Genomic DNA, 25,181 nt, shown 5'->3' on the forward strand with positions numbered 1-25,181 from the left:
GAGAAAAAGAACAAAGTGCTCTATTTGAAGTAAGGATGGAATTCCAGAAATCTGTCCACTTGACCTCTCCTCTTCAAACGGGGCACCAGGAGGTGGAGAAATACAGTCACAGCAAGTTGGCCTAGAATCATGATTGCTCATTTCCCTGGCAGCTATAAAAATGTAATCCTGTGAAAGTTATTCTTTCAAGTAGCAACATTTTCTTATGTGAACTTTTTTTTTTTTTTTGGTGGAATTTTTCCTTAAATGTAAAAATACTCACCTGCCTCCTTAAAAAACAGAATGCAGCGCTAACATAACTGAATCTTTCCTTAATGACTCAGGCCCTCATTAGGAACAGTCCGTTTCACTGAGTTGAATTCACAAAGGCATTGTTATGACGTGTTTATTTCCCTGTATCTTCCCTGTCTGTCAGCTGTCATTTCTTCTGCTGTCACTTTTTTCTGACCTAATAGCTCCCTGAGCTAATCTCTTTTCCTCAAAGCCCCTGTGCCCTAAATCTTCTGTGAGGTAAAACAATAGAAAATAAAGTTTGTTGAAAAGTATATGTGTAGAATTTGAGAAAGTGGATGGCCGTTGTGTTGGCATTATGTGAAGGTTATGGAGGTTACCTGAGGGTACTAAGAGACTCAGTTTGTATGTTTGTATGTCCTTGGGTTTGGGGATTGCTAAAGTCATGCTTCTGCCTAAATGAGGTAGGTATATATGTTTTGTAGAAAAACTAACCTTGGTACAATCTGGGTGAATGTACTGACTGAATGTACCTTAAATGATATAAAGCATTTAAATCCTTTTTTAACCAAGTAAGCAGTAAAATACTTTTAAGCGTGAACCCCTAATTTATATTTATTTATAAATTATACATACTTTTGTATTGAAACTTTGTATAAGTTTTAAAACATACTTGAGAATTGAAATGACAAATGATGACATAAAAACAAATAGAAATACTCATTCTACTGTTTCCTCCTCACATTCCAGAGAATTGTCTTGTCTGCCCCCTGGGAAGTATGCACAATAGCACACCCCAGTTGTAGACCTCTGGCTTAGATAACTATGCAAAGATATTAACTTCGACGTTTGCTAGGCAGATAGCCCTCTACCCAACTGAAAAGTAATTTAGCTGCTTTTCAAGACATTAAATCAAACTAAAAAAAAAAAATCTCCAGAAACTAACATGTGGCCTAGGATATAATAGGTGCACAATAAATGTTTGAATGTTGACTGAGTGATGAAGATGTGGTAGTCCACAAGGATGCTTTATAAATCCTTTTAATTAGTTCACTTCATTTGCTTAGCTCATGTCAGATCTCTTTCACAATGTGTTTACGTATCATTACATCATCATCAGTGTGTACATCACTAGGCAGGAATGGTTGTAAGGCACATTGGGATTTCAGTGGCAGAGGGCTTTGAGCCAGGGCTAGGGTATTTAATTCTAAAGGAAGGCTGGTCCCCAGGGAAGGTTTCCATCTATCAAGATGACTGGAGTTTGAGACATGATCAAATCCGGTTTAATCAGGACCATCAGGTGATACACCTGGGGCATCTGGGCTGGTGGAGGGGCACAGGCAGTAGTAGTACTAAATAATGGTGATTCTCGAAGCTAGTCAGATAAAAGTATTACTGCATTGAGAACGGTGTGGAGAAACGGAGAGGGGCCAGTAAGGACACATTTGGTTTGAGTTTCAGGGCACAGCTGTGTTTTAGGCCTTCTGTTCTTACACAGCATGCCCACCTTGGGTACTCAGGACATCCTTGCCAGGAAATGCCATCTGTGTGCTTGTATTCCAGACACCTATCCAGCAGCCTACTGGATGGTTCCAATGAGCCATTTCACAGGTTTCTCAGACACTACATCATCCACATGACTAACTCAGCAGCTTTTCCCCACACCTGCTTCTCCTGAATGTTTCCATCTCTGTAGGTACTATTACCCCCATTCATCAAGATGCAGAAAACTGGAAGTCACCCTTGATTCCTCTAGCTTCCTTATCCTTTATCTCAGCCTATTTGGCTCCATTCCCACTTCTATCATCATCCCTTGCCTCCTAATTGGACTTCCGAGCTCCAATCTCAGTGCCTCCAAATCATTTTACATATTATACCAGAGTGGCTTTTATAAATAGACATTTGGAAAATATATCCTCCTTGTTCAAAGTTGCTAAGACCTCTACTCTTCTCTTCAACTTCCATCTCTCTCCCCCTCGCATTGGGTTATCCTCTTATACTGGACTTCTTTCAGTTCTTCATTGATGCTAGGCTGCCCTCAAACCTCTGCACTTGCACCCACACTGCCTAGACTGGTCTTTTCTCTTATCAATTTCTTCTTCTGCTTCCAGGAGAGACATAACTTTTTCCAGAAACTTTTCCCTGATTCCTAGACCAAACTGTATCTCCCTGCAAAAAAGAATTATCATGGCATTCCAGAACTTTCCCTGCCATCCCATTCAGCGACTGTTGTTAAGTGGTTGTGTGTCCATATTTCCTTCTAGACTGAGTTCCATGAAGGCAGTGGCCATGTTGATCATCTTCACTGCTGCATCCCCAGCACCCATGACAATGCCTCCCACTTCCATACATATTTGTTGAATAAAAGAATGAGAGGATGAGGGCACTGGAGTGCTCTTCAGGAACCAAGCTAAGTGATGAGTCAGAAAGACTGAAATACAGCAAAGGATGGGGTAAATGGACAGCCTGGGGAACACTTAGGATCCCACACTTAATTGCTGGTTTATCAAATACTAAGCTTATGGACTTCTAGGTGCTCCTAGAAGGAAGACCTGAGTTTACCTAAAGACACAAGATAGGCTTTCAGTCAGACAGACTTGAGCTATAAATCCTAGCAGTGTAATCCTGGCAAGGTACTGGTAGAGCTGATGTCAGAAGTCTTTGAGATAATTTGTGTAAAGTATAGATTGCACATGTATGCCAGGCATGGTTACCTGGTATTTTGATGTGGCCCTTGTGATATTGTCATTATGCCATGTTCAAAACTACCCATCAAAATGCTTCTGCTGAACAATAATAATAGTTAATATTTTTGAGTACCTTTCCTCATAGCTGATGTCCTTCTGAAAATTATCTTATTTAGTCCTTATGGGACCCTGTGAAGAGTTTCTTTTATCATTCTCACTTATGAAGCAACCAAGGCATAGAGAGATTGACTAACTTGCTCCAAGTTTTGCTGAGCAAGATATAGCATTTGACCGTCTCGGTGATTCTACCACACAGACTCTCATTTGTTCCTAATGTTTTTATTTGAATCTTATTTCTTCACTGTTAAAGAGTAAGATGTTTAAATTTAATTCAAGGAGTATTTATTGAATCACCGTCCGTGTGTGCAACATTATGTACTGTGTGAAATTAAATTAACAAATATTTACCGCTGACTATGACTTTCTAGAAGAGTGCTGTAATTTCTTAAATATTCGTGGAGTTTAACATCTTAGTGAGGGTACATTTTTTAAAAAGGCAGGGCAATATATAAAATAGGGATAAAATAGTATCTAGGCATGAAGCTTCCTCAAATGTTTGCTCTAATGGTAATGCAGATCAGAATTGATCTGTTTTCATCAAGCAGATTCCAAATAGTCCAGGCCCCCAGACAAGTTTTCAGAGAGTTAAGGCACTTTTATACACACATTCCTGAAATCTCTAAATTGAAAAAAAAAAAAAAAAAGGCATTTGTTAGTCACAGGTCATTGGGCAAAATGTCATTTGTCTTTTGGGGCAGAATATGGTCTGAATAACTGTCAGCAGAAACTTCAAAGGCTGTGTTTTTCAGGTTTAATTGAAAGTAAGTTTGGTTGCACGAATTCTTTAAAGGTAAGAAATAGGACTTCTCAGTCAATTGGAATCAATTCCAGTTGGTTTTTTGAAGATATGAAATTCCTGGGATATTATTGATACCCCTGGAAGGAAGATGTATCCAAAGTACATTTTCTCCAATTTTGAGAACATTATTGTCATTACTTTTGTCCTAGAAAGTCAGAGAATGAGTTTGTTCTAGCTTTCTACAAATTTTGCATTTCATTCACAATGAAGTAAAGAGCAAAAGTTATCTGAAATACTTTACATCTGCAAATTAGTTTAGACTTGTTATTCTTGGCTCATCAGATTAAATTGCAATCGGATCGTCTCCTTTATAAATGGAGAGTTGATCAGCTTTTTACTTCCGACCACAAGTTTATCTCACCACATAAGTCATCTGTGGGGGAGGCATTCCGCCTGTAATAGGCTGGGCCTGAGGCCCTGGGCCAGTGCATCCTCAAGGGTGTCACCCTTGCCTGCCTGGATGCCTCCAGGGACTTCATGCAACTGCAAAAGAAGTTGCAGTTTCCTCATCCGGGATCCTGTTTGACCAATACAAAGAAAGAAAGAACTGAAAAACACAATAAAGGTTACTTTAGAGTCAGAGATGAAGAGATTAAACACTCAGCTAGGGGTCAAGGTTTCAAAACCACCCTTATTATATTCCACCAGGAAAGTCTGATACTTTTTTCGTTTTGCATTGTTCACCCTAAAGGCTTCTACTTTCCTCAGGGCATCCCCAGAATGTCAGTGGGTCTGAGGCAGGGCTGGGAAGAGGAGTAGGGAGAGGGGATGCGGTGACTCTCTGGGTGGGGGGCACTCTGGGGCAGCCAGGGAAGAGCCTGCTCCCTCCTTTCCCCCCCCACCGGCGTCCTCCCCAGCGCCAGCCCTGTAGGGCTTTGGCCTCCTGACCCAGACAGAGCCGGGCGCTAGGGAGCCTGCGGCCGAGCCCGGGTCGCGCCGCCCCCAGCCTCGGGGCCGAGAGCCAAGAGTTCGAGGCCTCCCCGACCCGGATATGATGAAAAGGAGCCACAGAGGGAGAAGTGTTTCTGGAGTATAGGCGCGCTGTAAGGGGGAAAGAGTTAGAGGGGAGAGAGTCCCGCTCGGAGGGGAGCCAGCGGGGCTGAGCTGGCTGGAAAGAGGAGGCGGAGAGCGCCGAGCAGAGGAGCGGCGGCTGCCGCCGTTGCCGCCACTGCGGTGGTGTGCGCTGAGCCGGAGGGAGGAGGGGAGGGACACCCAGGGGTGGCCGCCGGCGGGCCAGCGCGACCCACGGCCCTGCCGGAGCCTCGCTAACTTTCCGAGGCGGAAGAGGAGGAGGAGGAAGGGGCTTTGAGTGAGTTGGGGGGATGCCGAGGTAGGTGGCGGTCCCCCGGGCGGGAGGAGGATGGGTTCTGATCCCAAATCCGATCTCCCAGCCTCTCCCCCTTGGGTACCCCCGCCCCCCTTCGACCCCCTAGGACTCGCTGCTGTCAACTTGCTGGGTAACAGTTTTCCTCCCGGGTTTCAAGTCAAAACTTCCCCGGGCTGGGGTTTGGGGGGAGGGAAGCAGAGGGGGAGGGAATGTCCTGCAGGGGTGGTGAGCTCTTCTCTCAAAACACTTTTTTTGTTGTTTTTTAATCCCCGCCAGAGGCGGTCAGTTGCCTGCACCCAACATCTCCGAGCCCTTAGTGCGTCCGACCCGCAGGGCGGCGAGCTAGGCGGAGGCGCGGCGAGGGCTCCGTGAAGCGGCCCATGTCCGGCGCGGGTGAAGACCCCGCTCCCGGGCCCCAGCTCGGGGCCGAGGCGGGCGGTGGCCGGCTGGGCGGCGCGGCCCAGGGTGAGTGTCGCTTGCAAGTTGCAAGCTCCTTTGTCATTGTTGCATTTTCAAATGTGTTCGCACATTGACTGCTGGGGGTCTGTGTGGGGGGACTTGGGGCGAGGACCGAGCCGACCTCGTCCTTGTGAACTTTTGCATAGTTAGCATTACTCAAGCAAGTTCTCCAGCATTGCAGCCCTAGATCAACAACCGGATAAGAGGGCGGGATCCATTGGTCCCTCCACTCCCCCCTTCCTTTGGCTGCGGAGAAACAGGATGGCAGGATCGCTGCTTTCTTAAGCATATGCATTTCAGGGCCTAAGACCCGACAGTGTGGGCTCTGAAGCACTTCCCCACTACTTCTCTTCAGTTCTGTGCCTTCGTCAGATCAAGGACTGCCGCTGCTTTCTGAACAAGCCTGCACTCTCCCTTCATCTTTCTGTTTCTTGTGGGCTCGTCTGCAACTCTGATAATCCAGGTTTCTGTGACCAATTGCTTTGGGATGGCTCATGCATACGTTTTCAACAACTGTTTTTGTTTTGAAATACACAGGCTTCAAAAGAAATGCTTTTCTAGAATGAATTAGCCCTTTGTGTTCCTCCAAAGCGTAAACACATTCAGCCTGTAAAGAAAATACTTCTGTTTTGGGGGAAAATTCCACAATAAGCTTATTAACAAGTCAAACAGTATCTTTTTTCTCTTGAAGGTAACATACTTCAGGTTTTCATTGGTGACAGAGAGCAAGGATCTTAATCTCCTGATGTATTTTCCTCTTAGGGTGGTTCTGATTTAAAGAGTTCTGACACTGATACAAACTAAATAATTTTCCAGGGCTCCAAAACCTATTTTACTTTTTCTCTTGATTTTAAGCCTATCTGATACACGCCCCCCCGCCCCCGCCCCCGCCCCCTTTAGCAATAATGTAATGAGCTTCTTGGGATTCTTTTTGTTAAGGCAGTAAAAAGTGGAAAAGAAGAAGTGAATGTCGAACCCACAATAGGTAAAAGCAGAAAACATCCATGGCTAAATTAAAATGTGGAATTCAAGGGCTGTTAAATTGAATTATGTTTATCATTTTTTTTTTTTTTTTGCTTCTAAACAGTGAATCATTTTTTCTAAACAGAGAAAATCAGAAAATCAGAACTAGAATGGTAAACACGTTTTCCCAGAAGCAACCCATGTTCCTCACACTGTATTGCCAAGGCAATCATTTTCTTGTCATTAGGCATGCCCTCAGTAGTCATATCGACTCCTTGATGGGATGTTTAGGTTCACACTTGAGGTGTTCATCACTATTGTTAACAAATGCTTATGCCAAGAATCAACCTCAAACCCACTAGAAAAACAATTGATTTAGAGCTAGTGATATCTACAATGTCCAACTTTAATAATACACATTTTTTAAGTCAGTAGAAGTTGCAGTGATAATGCACTGTACAGATGTAATGCTGTAAGGTATCACATGATCTGACTTTAAGAAGCCAGCATCTAGAATGGTCTGAAGGAGAATGTGGACTGCATACAACACGTTATCAGTGTGGAAACTCTTGGGTTACGTTTTACCTGAAAATTGACTTAACCTCAGCAACATTTTTTTTTTTTAGTAGTTTAACTTTGACTCACCACATCCTCTAAGTAGGCATCAATTTAATTATAAATGTAATGTAAAGTTGAGTTTTTAAAAAAGAAAAGCCTCAGAATCTTGTTAAAAGATTGTGTCTCAAACAAGCAGATTTCATGAGCTGAAAGAAAAAAAGTTTTGGAGCAAGTGGGTAGGGAGAAAGCTTCAAGACGTAGCCGCCATGGTTAGGGTGGTTTTATTGGTAAAGGCGTTAGTGAAGAAACTTTGCCCGCAAGCCACTCTCCTCTTAAGCTCTTGCTCGAGTTCTTTCATCCTCATCCTTCTGCCCTTGGGTTATTGATCATCTTTTCAGAATAATAGTTGAATAGTACTCTGGTAAGATAAGGCTGCTTAGTTAATAGAAACCTAATTTTAAAATTTTATATATTAAAATCAGTGAGAAAAATGGAATGTTCTATGAAAGTTAACAGAAAATGTCTTTTCATGAAGGGGGAGGATAAGATCAAGTCTTCCCCTGCGAACAAAGTACAATATATATGTGTATTAATATGTATGTGCATATATATACACATATTATATCACATAAAGACATACGATATAATCTATACATATATTACTGTGTTGTGATGCACTATCTATACTACTAACCAAAGGCATAGGAAGTTAAAGATGAAAGTAATTTTAGGGGGTCTCTAGTCTGAACTCCCCATCAAATCTAGAATTTCTATGTTCTTTCAGGTGGTTAGTTAGACACCTACAGTGTAGTACATTCTCCTTATCAGCATTCATAGTTGTGAAAGATTTTCATATTGAAAGCATTAAAAATCTTATTTGTGCATTCTGAAAATTGTCACAGATCAAGGACTTAAGCTCATATGCCCCAGGCTGTCAGAGGGAACCAGAATGGGTGTGGGAAGGTAGGGAGCAGTGGGGACTGTGGACTACTGTAGAGCTCAGGCCCAGGAGACGGTACTTCTCAGCTGCAGCTCATTGTTGCCATTTGGGTTAATATCTTCCGGTATTTCAAGAGATACTGGAAATATGGAGTTTTATGTATCATTGCTCCCTTTTTAAAAGTTGGCAACTAATTAAATTCAATTTTTTATCCAGGCCAAACAAAACAACCACACCTGCAGGCTGGAAATGGCCTGTATGCAGCTGATTTGTGATCTCTATTATAGAAAATAGAAAGTAAACCTGTGATTTAAAACCATTTCCCTGTTTATGATGAACTTCTGAAAGATTGACTTGATTTACCTTCTCAAGCAAAGTACGTGTATAAGTGTCTCGATAGGTGAAGGACAGTTTGGGCCAAACTTATTTTTGTTTTAAGAGAGAATGGATCTTGTATAGGGAGTTCACCTAATTCTCATTTTTTTCTTTTTTGGCTCAAGCATCTTAAAATTCATTGTGTTATCAGCCCTGATAGGTATTTGCTTTTTTGTGCAAAAGTTATTAGAATCCATGTGGTTGAAAGAGCCTTTTGATTAAGTGCTTCCATATTTGTGACTTGTAACTAGAAGGATCTTCAGAAATAACTTAGTCTAACTGGCTCACTTTCTAGAAGGGATGCCCAGAGACTTTAAGTGACTTGCCCAAGGTCTCATACACAGTAGAAATCAGGGTGTTTTGTGGTAAATGTGGTTGAAGTAGAGAATGAATACAGCTTTTTTCCTGTGGATGGATGAATTGAAGATAATCAGCTTTGGATACTGCGAATAGCTTGAGCCTGTTCCGGCCCCTGCAGCCCCCCTCCCTCCCCCATTGCATTTGCCAAGATTTAGACTGTTGGACTGTGTGCTGGAATATTCTTTAATGTGATAATGTGTGATTTACTGCACTCTTCTCTCTTGGGAGAGTCCTCTGAGACTATTAGGCGGACTTTTCATAGCAGGATGCAAAACGCCACTAAAGTTAATTAAAAATAATTTAAAATAGAAGCTAGGGAGAAGATGTTCAAGTTGAAATTACACAAGAAGAGCTTTGACTTAGAAGCTTAGCTGATTTGTCAGGAATTTATAGTGGCTAATCAGGTTTCCTGTATGGGAAGCCTGTTTATTTCAATTATACCACGTATGCTCGTAATATCCATATTCTTCAACTTTTATCATATCGTTTTATCCTTTTGATTAAGAATGGCATTTCTCAAAGTGTGTCATCTTTGGGCAGCTTCTATCTCTGGTCCTCAATCGGGGACGATAGTGCCTTCCAGGAGACATTTGGCAACCTCTCAAGACATGTTTGGTGGTCGTAACAGGGGTGGGGGTGGCTGCTCTGGGGATGTAGTGGGTGGAGGCCAGGGATAACGCTAAACATCTGACAATGCACAGGACAGGGCAGCGCCTCGCAACAAAGAATTATCTGGCCCAGAATGTCGATGGTGTTGACTTGCTATCCTAGTCTCTCAAGGCTACTGACATCTTTGGCTCCACTCCAGAGTTACAGAATCAGCATCTTGAGAGTAAGACTCAAGAATCTGCATTTTTAACAAGCTCCAGGTGCTCTTTATCTCTAGTTGAGAATCATTGTTCTTAGAGGCTTTTATCTGTAGAAAGACATACCATATATATATATATATATATATTTGGTAGAAAACCTTAAAAAAATCTTGAGAAAAGTCCCCTTTTCAAATTCCAAACTTTAAATCATATCATTCCACGTGTACCATCTCTTAGAGCTTGCCAGCATTTTTATCCCATATCCCAATTAATAAAACTAGGCCTGAGTATTCATCCTCAAAAATGTTTCCTGTCAAGATTATATGTACTATAGTACAGTTACATTGTGAATATTAGAAAAGAAATATATGAATAAAAATTTAAAAGGATGAGATAAAAATAAGTAAATAAATAGATCTTTTAATACTTTCTTCTGCCCACCTCAGTAGACATTTTTGTCCCACCACCCTACACTTCTCTCTGGGGATCCCAGCATTATGCAATAATAAGGAAAGAAGTCCCTAATTTGCATGTGAGCTGTATTCACTTGTAAATTGGATTTTTGGAATCTGGATTATCTTTTGTCATAGAAACAGAATGATAACTTATGTTTACCTCCATAATCTCAAAAGATTGTTGAAAATTTTATGAAATTTTATATATTTACAATGATAAATTATAGAGAACATACTCTTATGATTCTGGCAACCACATACAAATAACCAAGAACAAAATTGAGTGAAACATTTTGAATACAGATGCTTGAGAAAGAACAGCCTTAATTGGAAAACTATAAGGAAACTTGTCTAGATTTGGAAGAGGATTTGGGGGCAGTTTCAAGCACCTTGGACTTTATATTCCCAATTCTTTTTATGCCTAAAGGAACTAATGTTCATTTTACAAGTTTAGTTAGAGAAGTGCAAGCCTTATCAGCTAGGCATAGTCATTTTCCTTCTGCTAAGTAAAAGAATCAAATGCGTAAGAGGAGGATGTAACTGGGAAAAAACTAAGAGGGGAGGGAGCAAGGAAGTGGTTTAAAAAGGTACGACTAAAAAGTGTCTGGAGAGGTTGAAGTGTTTGAGTTGAGAACTGCGAATAAAGTTCTAAGGGATAGCATGGTATGAACTGAGCTGGAGGGGACCATGTTAAGAAACAAGATGATGGCACAAATCTTGAGAGAGGGAGCACTGCTTACCTTGAAGTAGGCCCTAGTATATATTTGTGGAATAAATGATTGGGTAAATGGAGGGCTTGATTGCTGTCCAGAACAAGTGTGAGTCATGGCAGCAAAAGGCAATGAACAGCATCGGTTTGGGGGTCAGGGTGGAGGATGAGACTAGGGAAAGCATTTATATGTTTGTGTTTATAATTCAGAATACTTGTATAGAGGATAAATTTTTGATACCAATTTTCATCTCTACCATAGCCTTTTTGTTTGTCTTCACATCATTTATTTCTGCCTTACTCAGGTGCTCTGTGAATGTTCCATCATATCTGTCTATCTATAGATAGATAGATAGATATGATGCTATATGACAGATACAGAGAGAAATACATTGATGAATGAAATCTGGGACGTGCAGGGTGATGGGAGGAATAAATAAGTTTACACATACCTATAATATAAGGTAGATGGAAAGGTTATAACAGAGGCACAAAGAAAATGATGGCAGAACATGGGAGGGAGAAAGCATCTCTAGCTGGGGCATTTGGAAAAACCTCAAAGAAAACTTTTGATTTGAGTTGGACTAAGGAGCATAGTCAAACTCGCCTTTGTGGACATGGATGTGAAAAGCAAGACTTGGAAGGGACTGTTACAGGATGTGGAGGACTTCACTAAGACCATTGTGTGAGCTGCATTAAGGAGCTGAGAAAAAGGTAAAGTTGTAAAGATAAGCTAAAGTAATTTTGAGGAGGGCCCTGATTTTCTTGCTGAGGAATTGGTATATCCTTTCTGTAGGCAATAGAGCCATTTAAAGTTCTTGATAAGGGTAAGGATAGGACCAAATTGGTGTTTTTAGGAAAATTAATCTGGTGGAAGTTCAAAGGATGATTTTGGAGGGAGAGGCATGAGTGCAGGCAGTGATTTTCCAGGAGGCTATTGTAATAGCCTGGCAAAAGATAAGAGGACCTAGGGCTGTACCAGTGGGCGTAGAATTGAGACTATGGATTTAAGAACAATAGCAAAGGTAGGACAGAGCTCTATCTTGCTGTGAGAAATTGTTAAGGGCATTGATTTTTACTTATTCATTTTCAAATCTCCTAAAGCCAGGCACAATGTCCAAATTTTGTTCAATGGAATTGATGTGGTTGGGCAAAATATTTAATATGGGAGAAGGTGGAAAGGTAGAAATTTAAGGTAATCCACAGGTTTGCTTTTTAGCCTGAGTGGAAACATGGGGGGAGCTGTTGAGTCTTCTTTTGATCATGTTGGTTCCATGGAACTTATCCTTACGCCAGGATAAGCCAGTAGGCCACTGAAAAAGAGAATTTGTTACTAGGAGAGCGGTGAGGGTCAGGTGCACGGACTAAGAGTTCACCACCAAGTAGCTGATCGATGGGCACAAGAGTGAGAGAGAGAGGACTGAAGACAGACTTGGGAGAACGGCTGCCCTTTTGGGAGGAGAAGGAAAAGAATACAGAAAGAGAGTCCATAAGGATTGGTCACAGAAGTGTTAGGTGTTTAGAGGTCATGGAAGATGAGAAGAGTTCTGGTTTGTTAAGGGAGAAGCAGGGAGTATAGAAGGCTCCTTTTGGATGGGCAGATTTTGAGCATGTCCACCACACACTCATGGAAAGAAAACCAGGGGATAGAGAGAGAAAAGATGAAAGAGGCTGGGGTGGAGCCGTGCTGCAGTGAGTGTTAGTAATTAAAAGAGTAAAATTGTAGGAAGGAAGGAGATGATGAGATCAGTCTTAGGAAAGTTGGGAATGTTCCCCTTTGAGATGGGGATGGGAGAAAAGGATGAGTGATCATCTAGAGAAAATTTGATGTGAGAAAGGATTATTGAAGGCCTAGATCTTCTCAGCAAAATAGTTGTAACATTTGCTGAGAGCAAGGGCAGGTGTTAGGATGAGTCAAGAAATTTGAGATGTGTAGAAAAGATTGGGAAGAATGAAGAATTCAAGAGGGAGTCAATCTGGGGCAAACAAAAGGACTGCTCAGTAACACTGAGGGCTTAACAAAGAATGAACGGCATGAATTTTTAGTGGACACGGTCAGCATGGTTGATTGCCTTTCTCAGCAAGAAGCATTCGGGACCTTGGGAATAGAAGCAGATAGAATGGAGTTTTTGTATTAGCATAGGGTTGGAAGTTGGCAGAATGGAAGCAGTGGAGGGGCTGGGGCAAGGGAGGAGGATTAGGCATGTGTGGGAAGAGTGTCTTTGTACCAGCTGATCTTGTGTTCCAGGCTGTATGGGGAGCTGGAGAGACCAGCTGTGCAATTAGAAGGCTATGATTTCTGGCCAGGAAGAATCATGCCTGTTGGCCTTGTTTGGTCAGTTCACATACAAGGATTTAATATACATAACTGAGTGATCTTTACAGGGCTACTGGGGAAGCTGTGGAATTTTTGGGTGTGTAAGAGCCTTTCCTGTTTCTTTGAACCTCATTTCCTGGATCTTGTGAGGTGATTTCATGGAAAGTTCTAATAAAAGTGTGCAATTATTTTACTAGCATTATATATATATATATATATATTTTTTTTTTTGCGGGCCTCTAACTGTTGTGGCCTTCTCCCATTTTAGAGCACAGGCTCCGAACGTGCAGGCTCAGAGGCCATGGCTCACAGGCCCAGCCACTCCGCAGCATGTGGGATCCTCCCGGACCGGGGCACGAACCCGTGTCCCCTGCATCGGCAGGCAGACTCTCAACCACTGCGCCACCAGGGAAGCCCTACTAGCATTATATTTTTATAATAAAAGATTTTGGGGAAAAGGAAACACATAAATTGTCACAGTCTAAAGTTAGGCCATTTGCAAATGGAAAGTTAGTTAGAACAACAACAAACAGAGGAGGAAAACAATTCAACCAAATTGTTTTTCTGAGTCAATGTAATTATTCTATTGTATAAAGGCATGGGATGTGATTTTTATGTTTCTATTCCGAAAAATCTTTACTCAATTTTTATTAAGGGGGGATTGATTCTGCGCTGGCTAGAGTCTAGATGTTTGGATAGTTGAACTTTGGTGATTCACTGGAGCAGATAAAAGATGCTGCAGCCCTTTCTGCTATCTTAATCAGTCCTGGGTTTTAGATGATTTTCTCTCTCTGTCTTTACCTTTTTTTCTCTGTGTCTGTCTTTTTCCCCCTCCTCTCCCTCTTGCCATTAACACTGTACTGAAGTTACTTAAACTTTTCATATTTTCTTTTGACATTAGCATACGCATTCTGAAGGAGGTAAGCATTTTTACTGTAAGTTTTTGAAGCTGAGTTGTATTTGATAGGTTCTAATCGCTCAGAGTTCACTAGGTAGGAACTACAGAGTTATTTTAACATTAATTTCGTTTGTGGTTTCTACTTGCAGTCCACTTCTGTTTTCAGGTTCACACCCACGTGATCTGAAGTAAGATGATTCATATGCATGTGCTTTTATGCCAAATTTTTAAGTAGTTTCAGGAATAAAGTCTGAAATACATTTTCACGCTAGCACATATATTTTATCAAATATATCGACATATTTGAACAGGAAACCCTGTCAACAAATATTTCTTGTGTGCCTACTATGTAGAAAATCCCGTGATGATTGAAAATGTATAACACATAGTTCTGCCCAGAAGGAATTTGTAAACTAGGTGAGAGAGAGGATAATGTTTACATGTGTGCCAAATTAAATTGTAATCCCTTGTCTAAATATCAATTCAAGATTACGACAAGTACCATGTGACAGATGAGTTTATGGGCAGTTGCCAGCTTACTGGTACAGTTCTGGCTTCTTGAGGTTGAGAGCAAATCTCAGAATAACGAGTCAGTTTTGTCTGGGTTGGGCTGTGAGTGACCCCAGCTGAAGAAGGCACAGTTTGTAGGTCTTCTTGGTTTGGATTATGCAGAGTTGAGCACCAAAAATAAGGCACCTTGTGGTTGAGCAGGTGACAGGCCCTCTGAAGGCAGGTGGCAGAGGGCAAGGGAACACGCTTCCTCTCCTCCCTTTCTCTACTCCAAGAGATGGTCCTCCTACTCTTTTTCATAGGGGATCAGTCTGTAATCTTCTGGGTCTCTATGAATATAGACCTATCCTGTTCTTATTTTTTCCATCACATCATCCAAGCAACATGCAGGATTTTAGGAAAATTTTTTGAGAGGTTTTAGTCTTTATTTCTTACTGAGATACAAGGTGAAATTATGGAGCATGGGAAAGATGTAGGACTTTACAACCTTAAAATATATACAATGTTAAAATAACTATCAGTTTTTCATCCATATGCAAAATGAATTTAATTCTTACTGAGCCAAGGAGTAGCATGTTCAATCTTTGGGTTAGAAAAATATTTCTGGTTGGAGCAGAAAAAGATGGGAGGCCCTGGTAGTGGGTATGGGCGAGAAAGTATGGATTTAAGAGAAATTGGGGTGCTGTAACTAGCAGGGTCTGGTAATTGATTGTTGGGGCCGGGGAAATAAGGGGGAAAATAGAGAGCTAAAAGTGATTCCATGGATACCATTGACCAATATACAGACTATAGTTGGAGAAATAGGCGGGGACTGAAGAGAAGTGGTGATGAATTTTGGGAAATGTTAAGTTTGAATTGCTAAAGATATAGTCGTGTAGAGTTGAAACTCCAAATCTACAGGTCAGGGCAGGAATCAGGGTGAAGGTAATGGATCTACAGGTTATCCTCCTGGAGGTGACTGAAACTGTGGAAGTTAATGAGATTGCAGAGGTTGTAGAGCCAAAATGGGTTGGTGGTCTTAAAGGAGAATTTAAAGTAGGCAGTGCCCCAAAGAGATGGTCCAGAAAGTCAGAGGCTGTGTTGGTGAATTAAATGAGAGGCTCCTGGTTTTGTCCTTTAGGAGAATTACCAGAGAGGAAGCATCCTCTGACTTCTAATTCATATCTGTCATTCTGAAGTCCAAGAAATCAATTTCAATATACTGCAAATTCTCTTTATTATTTGTGGCTTCACCACTATTTGAAATGCTCTTCTCCATCCTCTCTCATTTATTTCAAGATCAGGCTCAAATCATAGCTTTGAAATGCCTTTACAAATTAAACAACTTCCTTTGGTTCACTTTTGACTTCCATTGGCCTTCCTTCTTGTAATAGTGCTAAATAAGGGTTTATTCCTTAACCAGAGAGCTTGGGGCAGAAAATGTTCTTGATAAAATCACTCAGTTTAACTGAGAGGTAACAGAAAAGTTTTAAAAATTGTGGCACTTAGAATAATGATGATGCTAAAAAACTAAAGATGGGTGTGTACCCTTATTTTAAAAAAGGGGAAGAAGGTAATATCCTCAATTCCTTTTTATATTGTAACAGGGTTAACTGACTGCTGAGTAGGGGAACTGCTATAGATATGGTATCTGGATTTCAACAGTCAGTAAGGCAAATTCTTTCATGATAGCTTTTTTAGATAAGAGTAAGAAGACTATCGTGCTTATAAAAGTGGATAGAATATGGAAGAGGGAAGATTAGGTTTTGATTGCAAAGAGCAAAATATGATGAATCAGTGAAAATTATAAGTAGAATTTAGACAATTGTGGAGAAGTCTTTGAATAATTAAGGCATCCTAAGTTGAAGTAAGCTGTCTTCTGAGGCTGTTTCCCTATCCCTGGAAGTATTCATGCCTACTCTCCTTGGCTTATTCCTGGCGATGCTGGATGTTGATTGTTTTGAACTGAATTCATGTTTTCAGGTTGGGCTAAGAGATCTTTATAAGCCCATGTCACTCCAAATTCCATGAGCCTATGAGAGTTTGGCTTTAATATGAGTATATTTGCTGGTAGAAATAACACAATTGAACTTGTATCTGAGAAGGCAGGAGTCAGGGGTCAGTTATCCTGAAAATACATTTTTAGGGTGAGGAACTTTAGATTTAGATGTAAGAGGTGCAGGACATTTAAGATGACTGAGATAATGTGTCCTGGTCCCCTGCACCACCGTGCCTTTATCTAACCTCCCCACTACTTTTTTTTTTAATAGAAAGTGTCTAATTCTTTCTCCCCCCATTTATTTAGAGCCCAGATTATTGAGAGATTATTTGCACTACTGCTGCATTTTACACCTATTCATTTGCATATCTGTATTCAATTGCATATTCATGTAATTTTTTTGTAATTGTTTTCCCCTTTGCTGTGTATAAAACCTGTTGTTCTCTACCCACCCCCAACCTGTAAACTAGTTGAATCAATGTCATTTTTCTCATTCTTTTGAATCGAAACACACCATAAGCTTCTAAATGCATAAGAAGCCCTTTGAAGTAGTGAATTTAGATTTTGCTCAGAATCTTATTATTTTTCAAAGCAATGGTAATAATGATTAGTTGATTAAATTGATTTAAGCATTTAATTCATTCAACAAACATAGTATATCTTATTATATAATAACTTATAAAATTATGAAATTTTGTGCATATGCTCATTCATCTGTTAAAAATGCTTTGGTTATCTTAAAATGTTGTTTTGGACAATGAGATTTTAATCTGTGTTAGAACATTAGGCTAAGCAGGTAGGTTTTGCAGTGTTTCTTAAAGGTCATTAAGCTTGAGAGATTTTTGTTTGTTTGTTTTTCTTTTTTTGGATCAGTGAAGAAGTAAAATCCAGAACCTCAGGTCTTCCTGAAAGCTGCCTTATCTTTGGTTTTTAAAGGTTACATTTGGGAAACATTTGTAGATTTCCACATGTTCTTAGCCTCTGGGAAATAGAGATCCAGATTTTTTTTTTTTAACTTTTCCCAGACATTTTAGTCTCAGATTACTTGAGATTTCATAATCCGGAATACACATAGATGATCTGAGATAATGCTGGTATTTGAATGGAAGAGTAAAAATGAAATGGTTTAAAGTTTACAGATAAAGGAGGTATGAATATAGATTGCATAGCAGTAAGAATATACGTATTATGTAGATCTTAAATGATTTACCATAGATTAAAATCAAATATTTAATTGAAGTAGATCTAACATGCAACAGTCCTAAATTTTAAGCATGAAGAAAGTTGCTAATGCTCCTTTCTATAAGAACTAAGTGTATTGTATACTGATTAAGTTTTATGAGGTTTTATAAGGATATCCGCCAAGGACCATCATTTATATTAGTTCTTCGCAAAGTAAGCATATAAAGTACGGATAACAAGTAGACCAATGTACTTGATGATTGGCTCGTGCATTTTGCACTTACCTCTGCCTAGTTCAAAAGAACATTTGAGGTAACTTATAGGAGTACATTTTTAAAAAGAGATTCAAACAGAATAATGGGAAGTATGGGTAGCCCAGGAGATCCAAACCTGAGGGAAAATAGAAATGTACAGGTATAACTGTAGGGTCCAACCCGGTTACTCAGTTTTGTCTGCAAAGTTGAGGCAAAAAGAAAACATTTTTCCCTCATATGATTTTCATTGTCCATAAGGAAAAAAAAAATAACATATAGCTTCTCAGAGGAAGGAATAGTTTTCCTTATATTCAGTCTGGAAACAGATTTCTAGCACAGTTTCTTACATAGAGATTACTGAATAGATAAGATACTGTCCTCAACAGTATCCCTAAGGTTTTAAAAAGGTGCTTATTGTAATGACACTTAATGTAATACTAATAGCAAGTGTGAATGAGCCCTTATTGTATACCAGACACTCTGCTTTCCAGGCATGGTTCCGTTTATTTCTGCATCCACCTTCTGATGTAGGTACTGGTGTTATTCCCATTTTAAAGATTAAGAATCTGACAAAGGTTATGTAATTTGCTCAGGATTCGCATAGTTAGTGGTGGACCCAGGCACTCTGATTTCAGATCCTGTGCTCTTAACCATTTCTCCAGTAAAAAGTACAGTTTAAGCATATTATTTCTGTCCCAGAGAACCTAATGAGAGTCTTTATTTATCAGGAAGGATTCAAATATCTGGACTTTCAGGTGACAATATTGTCTCTATTTCTTGGAAAACCATGGCATGAACAGTATTGGACATGTTTTAAAAGTTCATTCGTGGGCTTCCCTGGTGGTGCAGTGGTTGGGAGTCCGCCTGCCGATGCGGGGGGCGCGGGTTCGTGACCCGGTCCGGGAGGACCCCACATGCCGCGGGGCGGCTGGGCCCGTGGGCCATGGCCGCGGAGCCTGCGCGTCCGGAGCCTGTGCTCCGCAACAGGAGAGGCCACAGCGGTGAGAGGCCCGCGTACCGCAAAAAACAAACAAACAAAAAAAGTTCATTCGTAACTTTGACAAGCTGATTTCATCCTCATACGACATTACTAAATTCTTCTGTTACTCTTATTTGTTAAAACCATTTAACTATTGAGATAATAAATGTGCTTGACTACAAACTGTTGGAAAAAAAAATCCCTCTTCAATAGTTTGAATGATTGTCTTATAGAAGTAAGTTTAAGTTTATTATTTCTACCTACAGTGGGCAGAACTAGAACTAGTTAAAGATCACCTGTCGGTGTATTTATGCTCAAAATAAAGAACAACTTACTACTGAATCAAACTGACAAAGAATAGAATATGTTCCTTTATGGGATATCATTCCTTGGAATTTTGGAGAAAGGCTGAGTATTCCAGGGGGCTTTCTGTCCTGGGAAGGATATGAAATTAGCTGAGCTGCAAGATCCTTTCCAGCTCTGCATTTCATCATTCTATTTCCAATTGAATATCTATTTCTGAGACTCACTCTGTAGTCTCATCAGTAAAAGTGAGCTAACGTTTTCTTTATTGTATGGTTGATGGGTTCTGAAGATCAAATAAATATTATATATTAAAGCCCTTTGAAAATTGCTAATACTGTAATTATAATAATTCATTAATTCTTTCAACAAGAGGAAACATTTTTTCTTTTCTTTTTTTATTTAATAACTACATACCAGCTGAGTGGCTGTTATATGGCACATATAATATTTTACATGTATTACTATCCAGTTGACTTATTTTTAATACATTTAGATTTTTCTCTCTTTTTAATCACCATTCACCTATTTTATTCCCCAACTGCCTGAGATAAGTAAAATGCTCAAAGTTTTAAATTTAGATAATGCCAACTAGGTAAAATATTATACAGTTTTAAATCAAATGGAAATTCTGTTTATCTGAATCTGTCTCATTATCCTTTAGCAAGAAAAATCAAGATTGGAGACAGATTGCTTCTCACCATCATGCCCTTCTTTAGAAAAATAGCAAAAAATAAAGAGTATTGATCCTGTAAGATAGACAGTCATTTCTGAGTAGGACATATTACAGTTAAATTGATCCTTTATGGGCTTCCCTGGTGGCGCAGTGGTTGAGAGTCCGCCTGCCGATACAGGGGACACGGGTTCGTGCCCCGGTCCGGGAGGATCCCACATGCCGCGGAGCGGCTGGGCCCGTGAGCCATGGCCGCTGAGCCTGCGTGTCCAGTGCTCCGCAATGGGAGAGGCCACAACAGTGAGAGGCCCGCGTACCGCAAAAAAAAAAAAAAATTGATCCTTTAGAACTATTACTTTTTTCCTTTGACTCTTTGGTGTAATTCATGCTCATCATTTTCTTTGAAAATTAACTCAAATCCAGTGCTTTACAGAGGGTTTACTAGGTTTTTCTCCACTTCATTCTAAATACTCTACAGTGTGTATATGAAGTTTTGGCTCTGTTGTTTAGCCCTTGCGCAGACTCAGATTTACAGATTTTTAGAGCCAAAAAAGTTCTCTGCAACCATCCAGCTCAGTGCCTTCATTTCTCGATAAAGAGAATGAGACCCAGCCCCAGTCACAAAGCTGGTCAGTTTTTGAGCCAGAATTATGACCCAGGGCAATTTTCATTCCCTTCTGTTTTGTAGTTGCTTGATTGTTTTGTGTGTATGTTGGGTCTCCCCAGCTAGAGGATTCGTTGTCAGGGACCAAGCTTTTTTCCCCTCATCCAAAGATTCTTCTGCATTGTCCCTATTCAGTGGAGGCACAATAGAATGCTGGGAGGCTAGCCTTTTGGTAGCAGATGCCAGTGGTATATGACTATCCTTTGCTCTAGTGCTATTTTTAAACTGTCTTCAATTTTTGTATTAATATTGAAAACATATTTCTTATATGTTTATCTATTAGTGGGACTGTTTAGTGTTATATGTAATTCAGGTTTTGTATTCTCAGAGTTGTCCTGACACAGAGACAGAACTAAATACCTCTGTATTAATTACTGATTAGATAAAATTGTACTTTTTGATAACTTGGAATACTGTGACAAAGGGGATGAGAAGCAAGGTCTGTGTCTCAGTGTTTGATGGGCTCTTCTAAGTTTTCTGTAAGTTGTGTAGTACACAAGAGCTTACCTAGCACAGTGCCCCTCAAACCTGGCCATATATGATGATGACACGCCCCTCCCACATACCACCTGAATTGGGACTTGTGTATCTTTATGTTTAAAGTGCTCTGTGGTAGAGAACCATTGGCGTGGAAGAACAGCATCATTGAAATAAGGTCCCCTGTTAAGAGAAAGTTGCTAAGTTGGGAAGGAGTGCTTGTATATGTATAGTTGAGGAAGAATGGATGTGTATACAGAAATCTTGTAGAAAGATACAGATTGATTTTTTGCATCATTGAAATTACTTGATTGCTTTTGGGATATGTCTTTTGGGCCCACATAGCAGTTGAATTGCAACTACAAACCTTCATAAAGCCAGAAAGGAATTAAATAAATAAGGACTATGGTTTCTGCTGCTGCAATTCAGAAGTGATAGACAGTCTACACTGATAACAGAAATCTGTTATTAGAAACTGCTATTTTGTCATCTTAATGAGTAGTGGCTAACCCAAACCTACTGAAAGTTGTAGTAAGATTGGTTCTGTACCTGGACATCATGGGACCCATTTTACAGTTATCTATCAATTAAATCTCACTCTCATTCCATTTATTCAATATTAGATATAACCGCACACCATTTATGAGGCCTCCATATTGGTATTCCATTAAATATTAAAGAGATGTTAATAAAGAGATGTTAATAAAATAAAAATAGATATGTTAGGAAATCACAGAACAGTCAAGTGGTCACAGAAGTTTATAAAAGTGGAGAATTAGCAAGTCAATTTAAACTTGGAGTTTTTTCTGAGCCTTACTTTGGGCTAGGTTCTATGGATTATAGCAAAAGCCTGAGACCAACTTTTTTTTTTTTTGAATTTTATTTAATTTATTTTTTTGTACAGCAGGTTCTTATTAGTTATCCATTTTATACATATTAGTGTATATATGTCAATCCCAGTCTCCCAATTCATCCCACCACCACCACCACCACCACTTTCCCCCCGTGATGTCCATACATTTGTTCTCTGCATCTGTGTTGCTATTTCTGCCCTGTAAACTGGTTCATCTGTACCTTTTTTCTAGGTTCCACATATATGTGTTAATATACAACATGTGTTTTTCTCTTTCTGACTTACTTCACTCTGTAGGACAGTCTCTAGATCCACCCACATCTCTACAAATGACCCAATTTCATTCCTTTTTATGGCTGAGTAATATTCCATTGTATATATGTACCACATCTTCTTTATCCATTCATCTGTCGATGGGCATTTAGGTTGCTTCCATGACCTGGCTATTGTAAATAGTGCTGCAATGAACATTGAGGTGCATGTGTCTTTTTGAATTATGTTTTTTTCTGGGTATATGCCCAGTAGTAGGATTGCTGGGTCATATGGTAATTCTATTTTTTTAGTTTTTAAGGAACCTCCATACTGTTCTCCATAGTGGCTGTATCAGTTTACATTCCCACCAACAGTTCAAGAGGGTTTTTTTTTCTCCACACCCTCTCCAGCATTTGTTGTTTGTAGATTTTCTGATGATGCCCATTCTAACTTGTGTGAGGTGATACCTCATTGTAGTTTTGATTTGCATTTCTCTAATAATTAGGGATGTTGAGCAGCTTTTCATGTGTTTGTTGGCAGTCTGTATTTCTTCTTTGGAGAACTGTCTAGGTCTTCTGCCCATTTTTGGATTGGGTTGTTTGTTTTTTTAATATTGAGCTGCATGAGCTGTTTATATATTTAGGAGATTAATCCTTTGTCCGTTGATTCATTTGCAAATATTTTCTCCCATTCTGAGGGTCGTCTTTTCATCTTGTTTGTAGTTTCCTTTGCTTTGCAAAAGATTTTAAGCTTGATTAGGTCCCATTTATTTATTTTTGTTTTCATTTCCATTACTCTAATAGGTGGATCAAAAAAGATCTTGCTGTGATTTATGTCCAAGAGTGTTCTTCCTATGTTTTCCTCTAAGAGTTTTATTGTGTCCAGTCTTACATTTAGGTCTTTAATCCATTTTGAGTTTATTTTTGTGTATGGTGTCAGGGAGTGTTCTAATTTCATTCTTTTACATATAGCTGTCCAGGTTTCCCAGCACCACTTATTGAAGAGACTGTCTTTTCTCCATTGTATATCCTTGCCTCTGTTGTCATAGATTAGTTGACCATAGGTGCGTGGGTTTATCTCTGGGCTTTCTATCCTGTTCCATTGGTCTATATTTCTGTTTTTGTGCCAGTACCGTATTGTCTTGATTATGTAGCTTTGTAGTATAGTCTGAAGTCAGGGAGTCAGATTCTTCCAGCTCCGTTTTTTCCCCTCAAGACTGCTTTGGCTATTCAGGGTCTTTTGTGTCTCCATACAAATTTTAAGATATTTTGTTCTAGTTCTGTGAAAAATGCCATTGGTAATTTGATAGGGATTGCATTGAATCTGTAGATTCCTTTGGGTAGTATAGTCGTTTTCACAATATTGACTCTTCCAATCCAAGAACATGGTATATCTCTCCATCTGTTTGTATCGTCTTTAATTTCTTTCATCAGTGTCTTATAGTTTTCTGCATACAGGTCTTTTGTCTCCCTAGGCAGGTTTATTCCTAGGTGTTTTATTCTTTTTGTTGCAATGGTAAATGGGAGTGTTTCCTTAGTTTCTCTTTCAGATTTTTCATCATTAGTGTATAGGAATGCAAGAGATTTCTGTGCATTAATTTTGTGTCCTGCAACTTTAGCAGATTCATTGATTAGCTCTAGTAGTTTTCTGGTGGCATCTTTAGGATTCTCTATGTATTGTATCATGTCATCTGCAAGCAGTGACAATTTTACTTCTTCTTTTCTAATTTGGATTCCTTTTATTTCTTTTTCTTCTCTGATTGCCATGGCTAGGACTTCCAAAATTGTGTTGAATAATAGTGGTGAGAGTGGACATCCTTGTCTTTTTCCTGATATTAAAGGAAATGGTTTCGGTTTTTCACCATTGAGAATGATGTTGGCTGTGGGTTTGTCATATATGGCCTTTATTATGTTGAGGTAGGTTCCCTCTATGCCCACTTTCTGGAGAGTTGTTATCATAAATGGGTGTTGAATATTGTCAGAAGCTTTTTCTGCATCTATTGAGATGGTCATATGGTTTTTCTTCTTCAATTTGTTAATATGGTGTATCACATTGATTGATTTGCATACATTGAAGAATCCTTGCATCCCTCGGATAAATCCCACTTGATCATGGTATATGATCCTTTTAATGTGTTGTTGGATTCTGTTTGCTAGTATTTTGTTGAGGATTTTTGCATCTATATTCTTCAGTGATATTGGTCTGTACTTTTCTTTTTTGTAGTATCTTTGTCTGGTTTTGGTATCAGGGTGATGGTGGCCTCATAGAATGAGTTTGGGAGTGTTCCTTCCTCTGCAATTTTTTGGAAGAGGTTGAGAAGGATGGGTGTTAGCTCTTCTCTAAATGTTTGATAGAATTCACCTGTGAAGCCATCTGGTCCTGGGCTTTTGTTTGTTGGAAGATTTTTAATCACAGTTTCAATTTCTTGTGATTGGTGAGACTAACTTTTGATCCAAGACATTTAGTTTTCAAAGGAGGCACAGTTGGATAGACTGATGATTGTGATTTAATAGTAGTTACATATTTATAATTTCTTGAATATAATGAGACAGGGGATGATAATTTTTCTTTTCTTTTCAACTTGAGGACTCCTGGGATCATCTAATTCTATAATTTCACAGATAAGGAAACTTCAAAAAAATGTGATAACTGTCTCTTAATAAGTATTCAGAGCAGGAAGAACTTTATTTTCCTCTTAGTAGTGGGTCACTACTAAGTTATGTGTGTACGGATCACATGGCATTTTCATTTAGTCAGTGGAGAGTTGAGAGGGTCTGTGTTTTAGCACTTGCATATTGGACATGATTCAAATGTGAGTCAAGTGTGTCTAGAGGCTTTATTTGTACCTATTTTCTTTTACTCAGCAATGCTTCGTAATGCCCTGGTTTCATGAATTAATTTTAGTGGAATTAAACTTGAACAGCTCAAAATTATATAATTAATTTCATTCAGCTACAATTAGAGTTACTAATTGAATCAAGCCTACTAGCATGACACCTGGCGGCAGTCAGCTACATGACAGTATCAGCAAGTATGTAGGACTCTGCGG

The 25,181-nt window shown here is 39.6% G+C and overlaps 1 protein-coding gene across 1 annotated transcript in view; it reads left to right on the forward strand.

Annotated features, from left to right (window-relative positions):
* Positions 1-5,095: 5,095 nt before the first annotated feature.
* MDFIC (MyoD family inhibitor domain containing) overlaps positions 5,096-25,181 on the forward strand; it is a gene marked incomplete at its 3' end in the record, with an annotated part of 101,033 nt that continues 80,947 nt past the window's right edge. The window contains exons 1-2 of the mRNA XM_079711752.1: positions 5,096-5,167; positions 5,441-5,629. Of these exons, the coding sequence (XP_079567878.1) occupies positions 5,545-5,629 (85 nt within the window). The 5' untranslated portion in view covers positions 5,096-5,167; positions 5,441-5,544. The remainder of the gene's footprint in view (positions 5,168-5,440; positions 5,630-25,181) is intronic.

The sequence above is a fragment of the Hyperoodon ampullatus genome (assembly GCF_949752795.1).
Source record: "Hyperoodon ampullatus genome assembly, chromosome: 9".
Lineage (NCBI taxonomy): Eukaryota > Metazoa > Chordata > Mammalia > Artiodactyla > Ziphiidae > Hyperoodon > Hyperoodon ampullatus.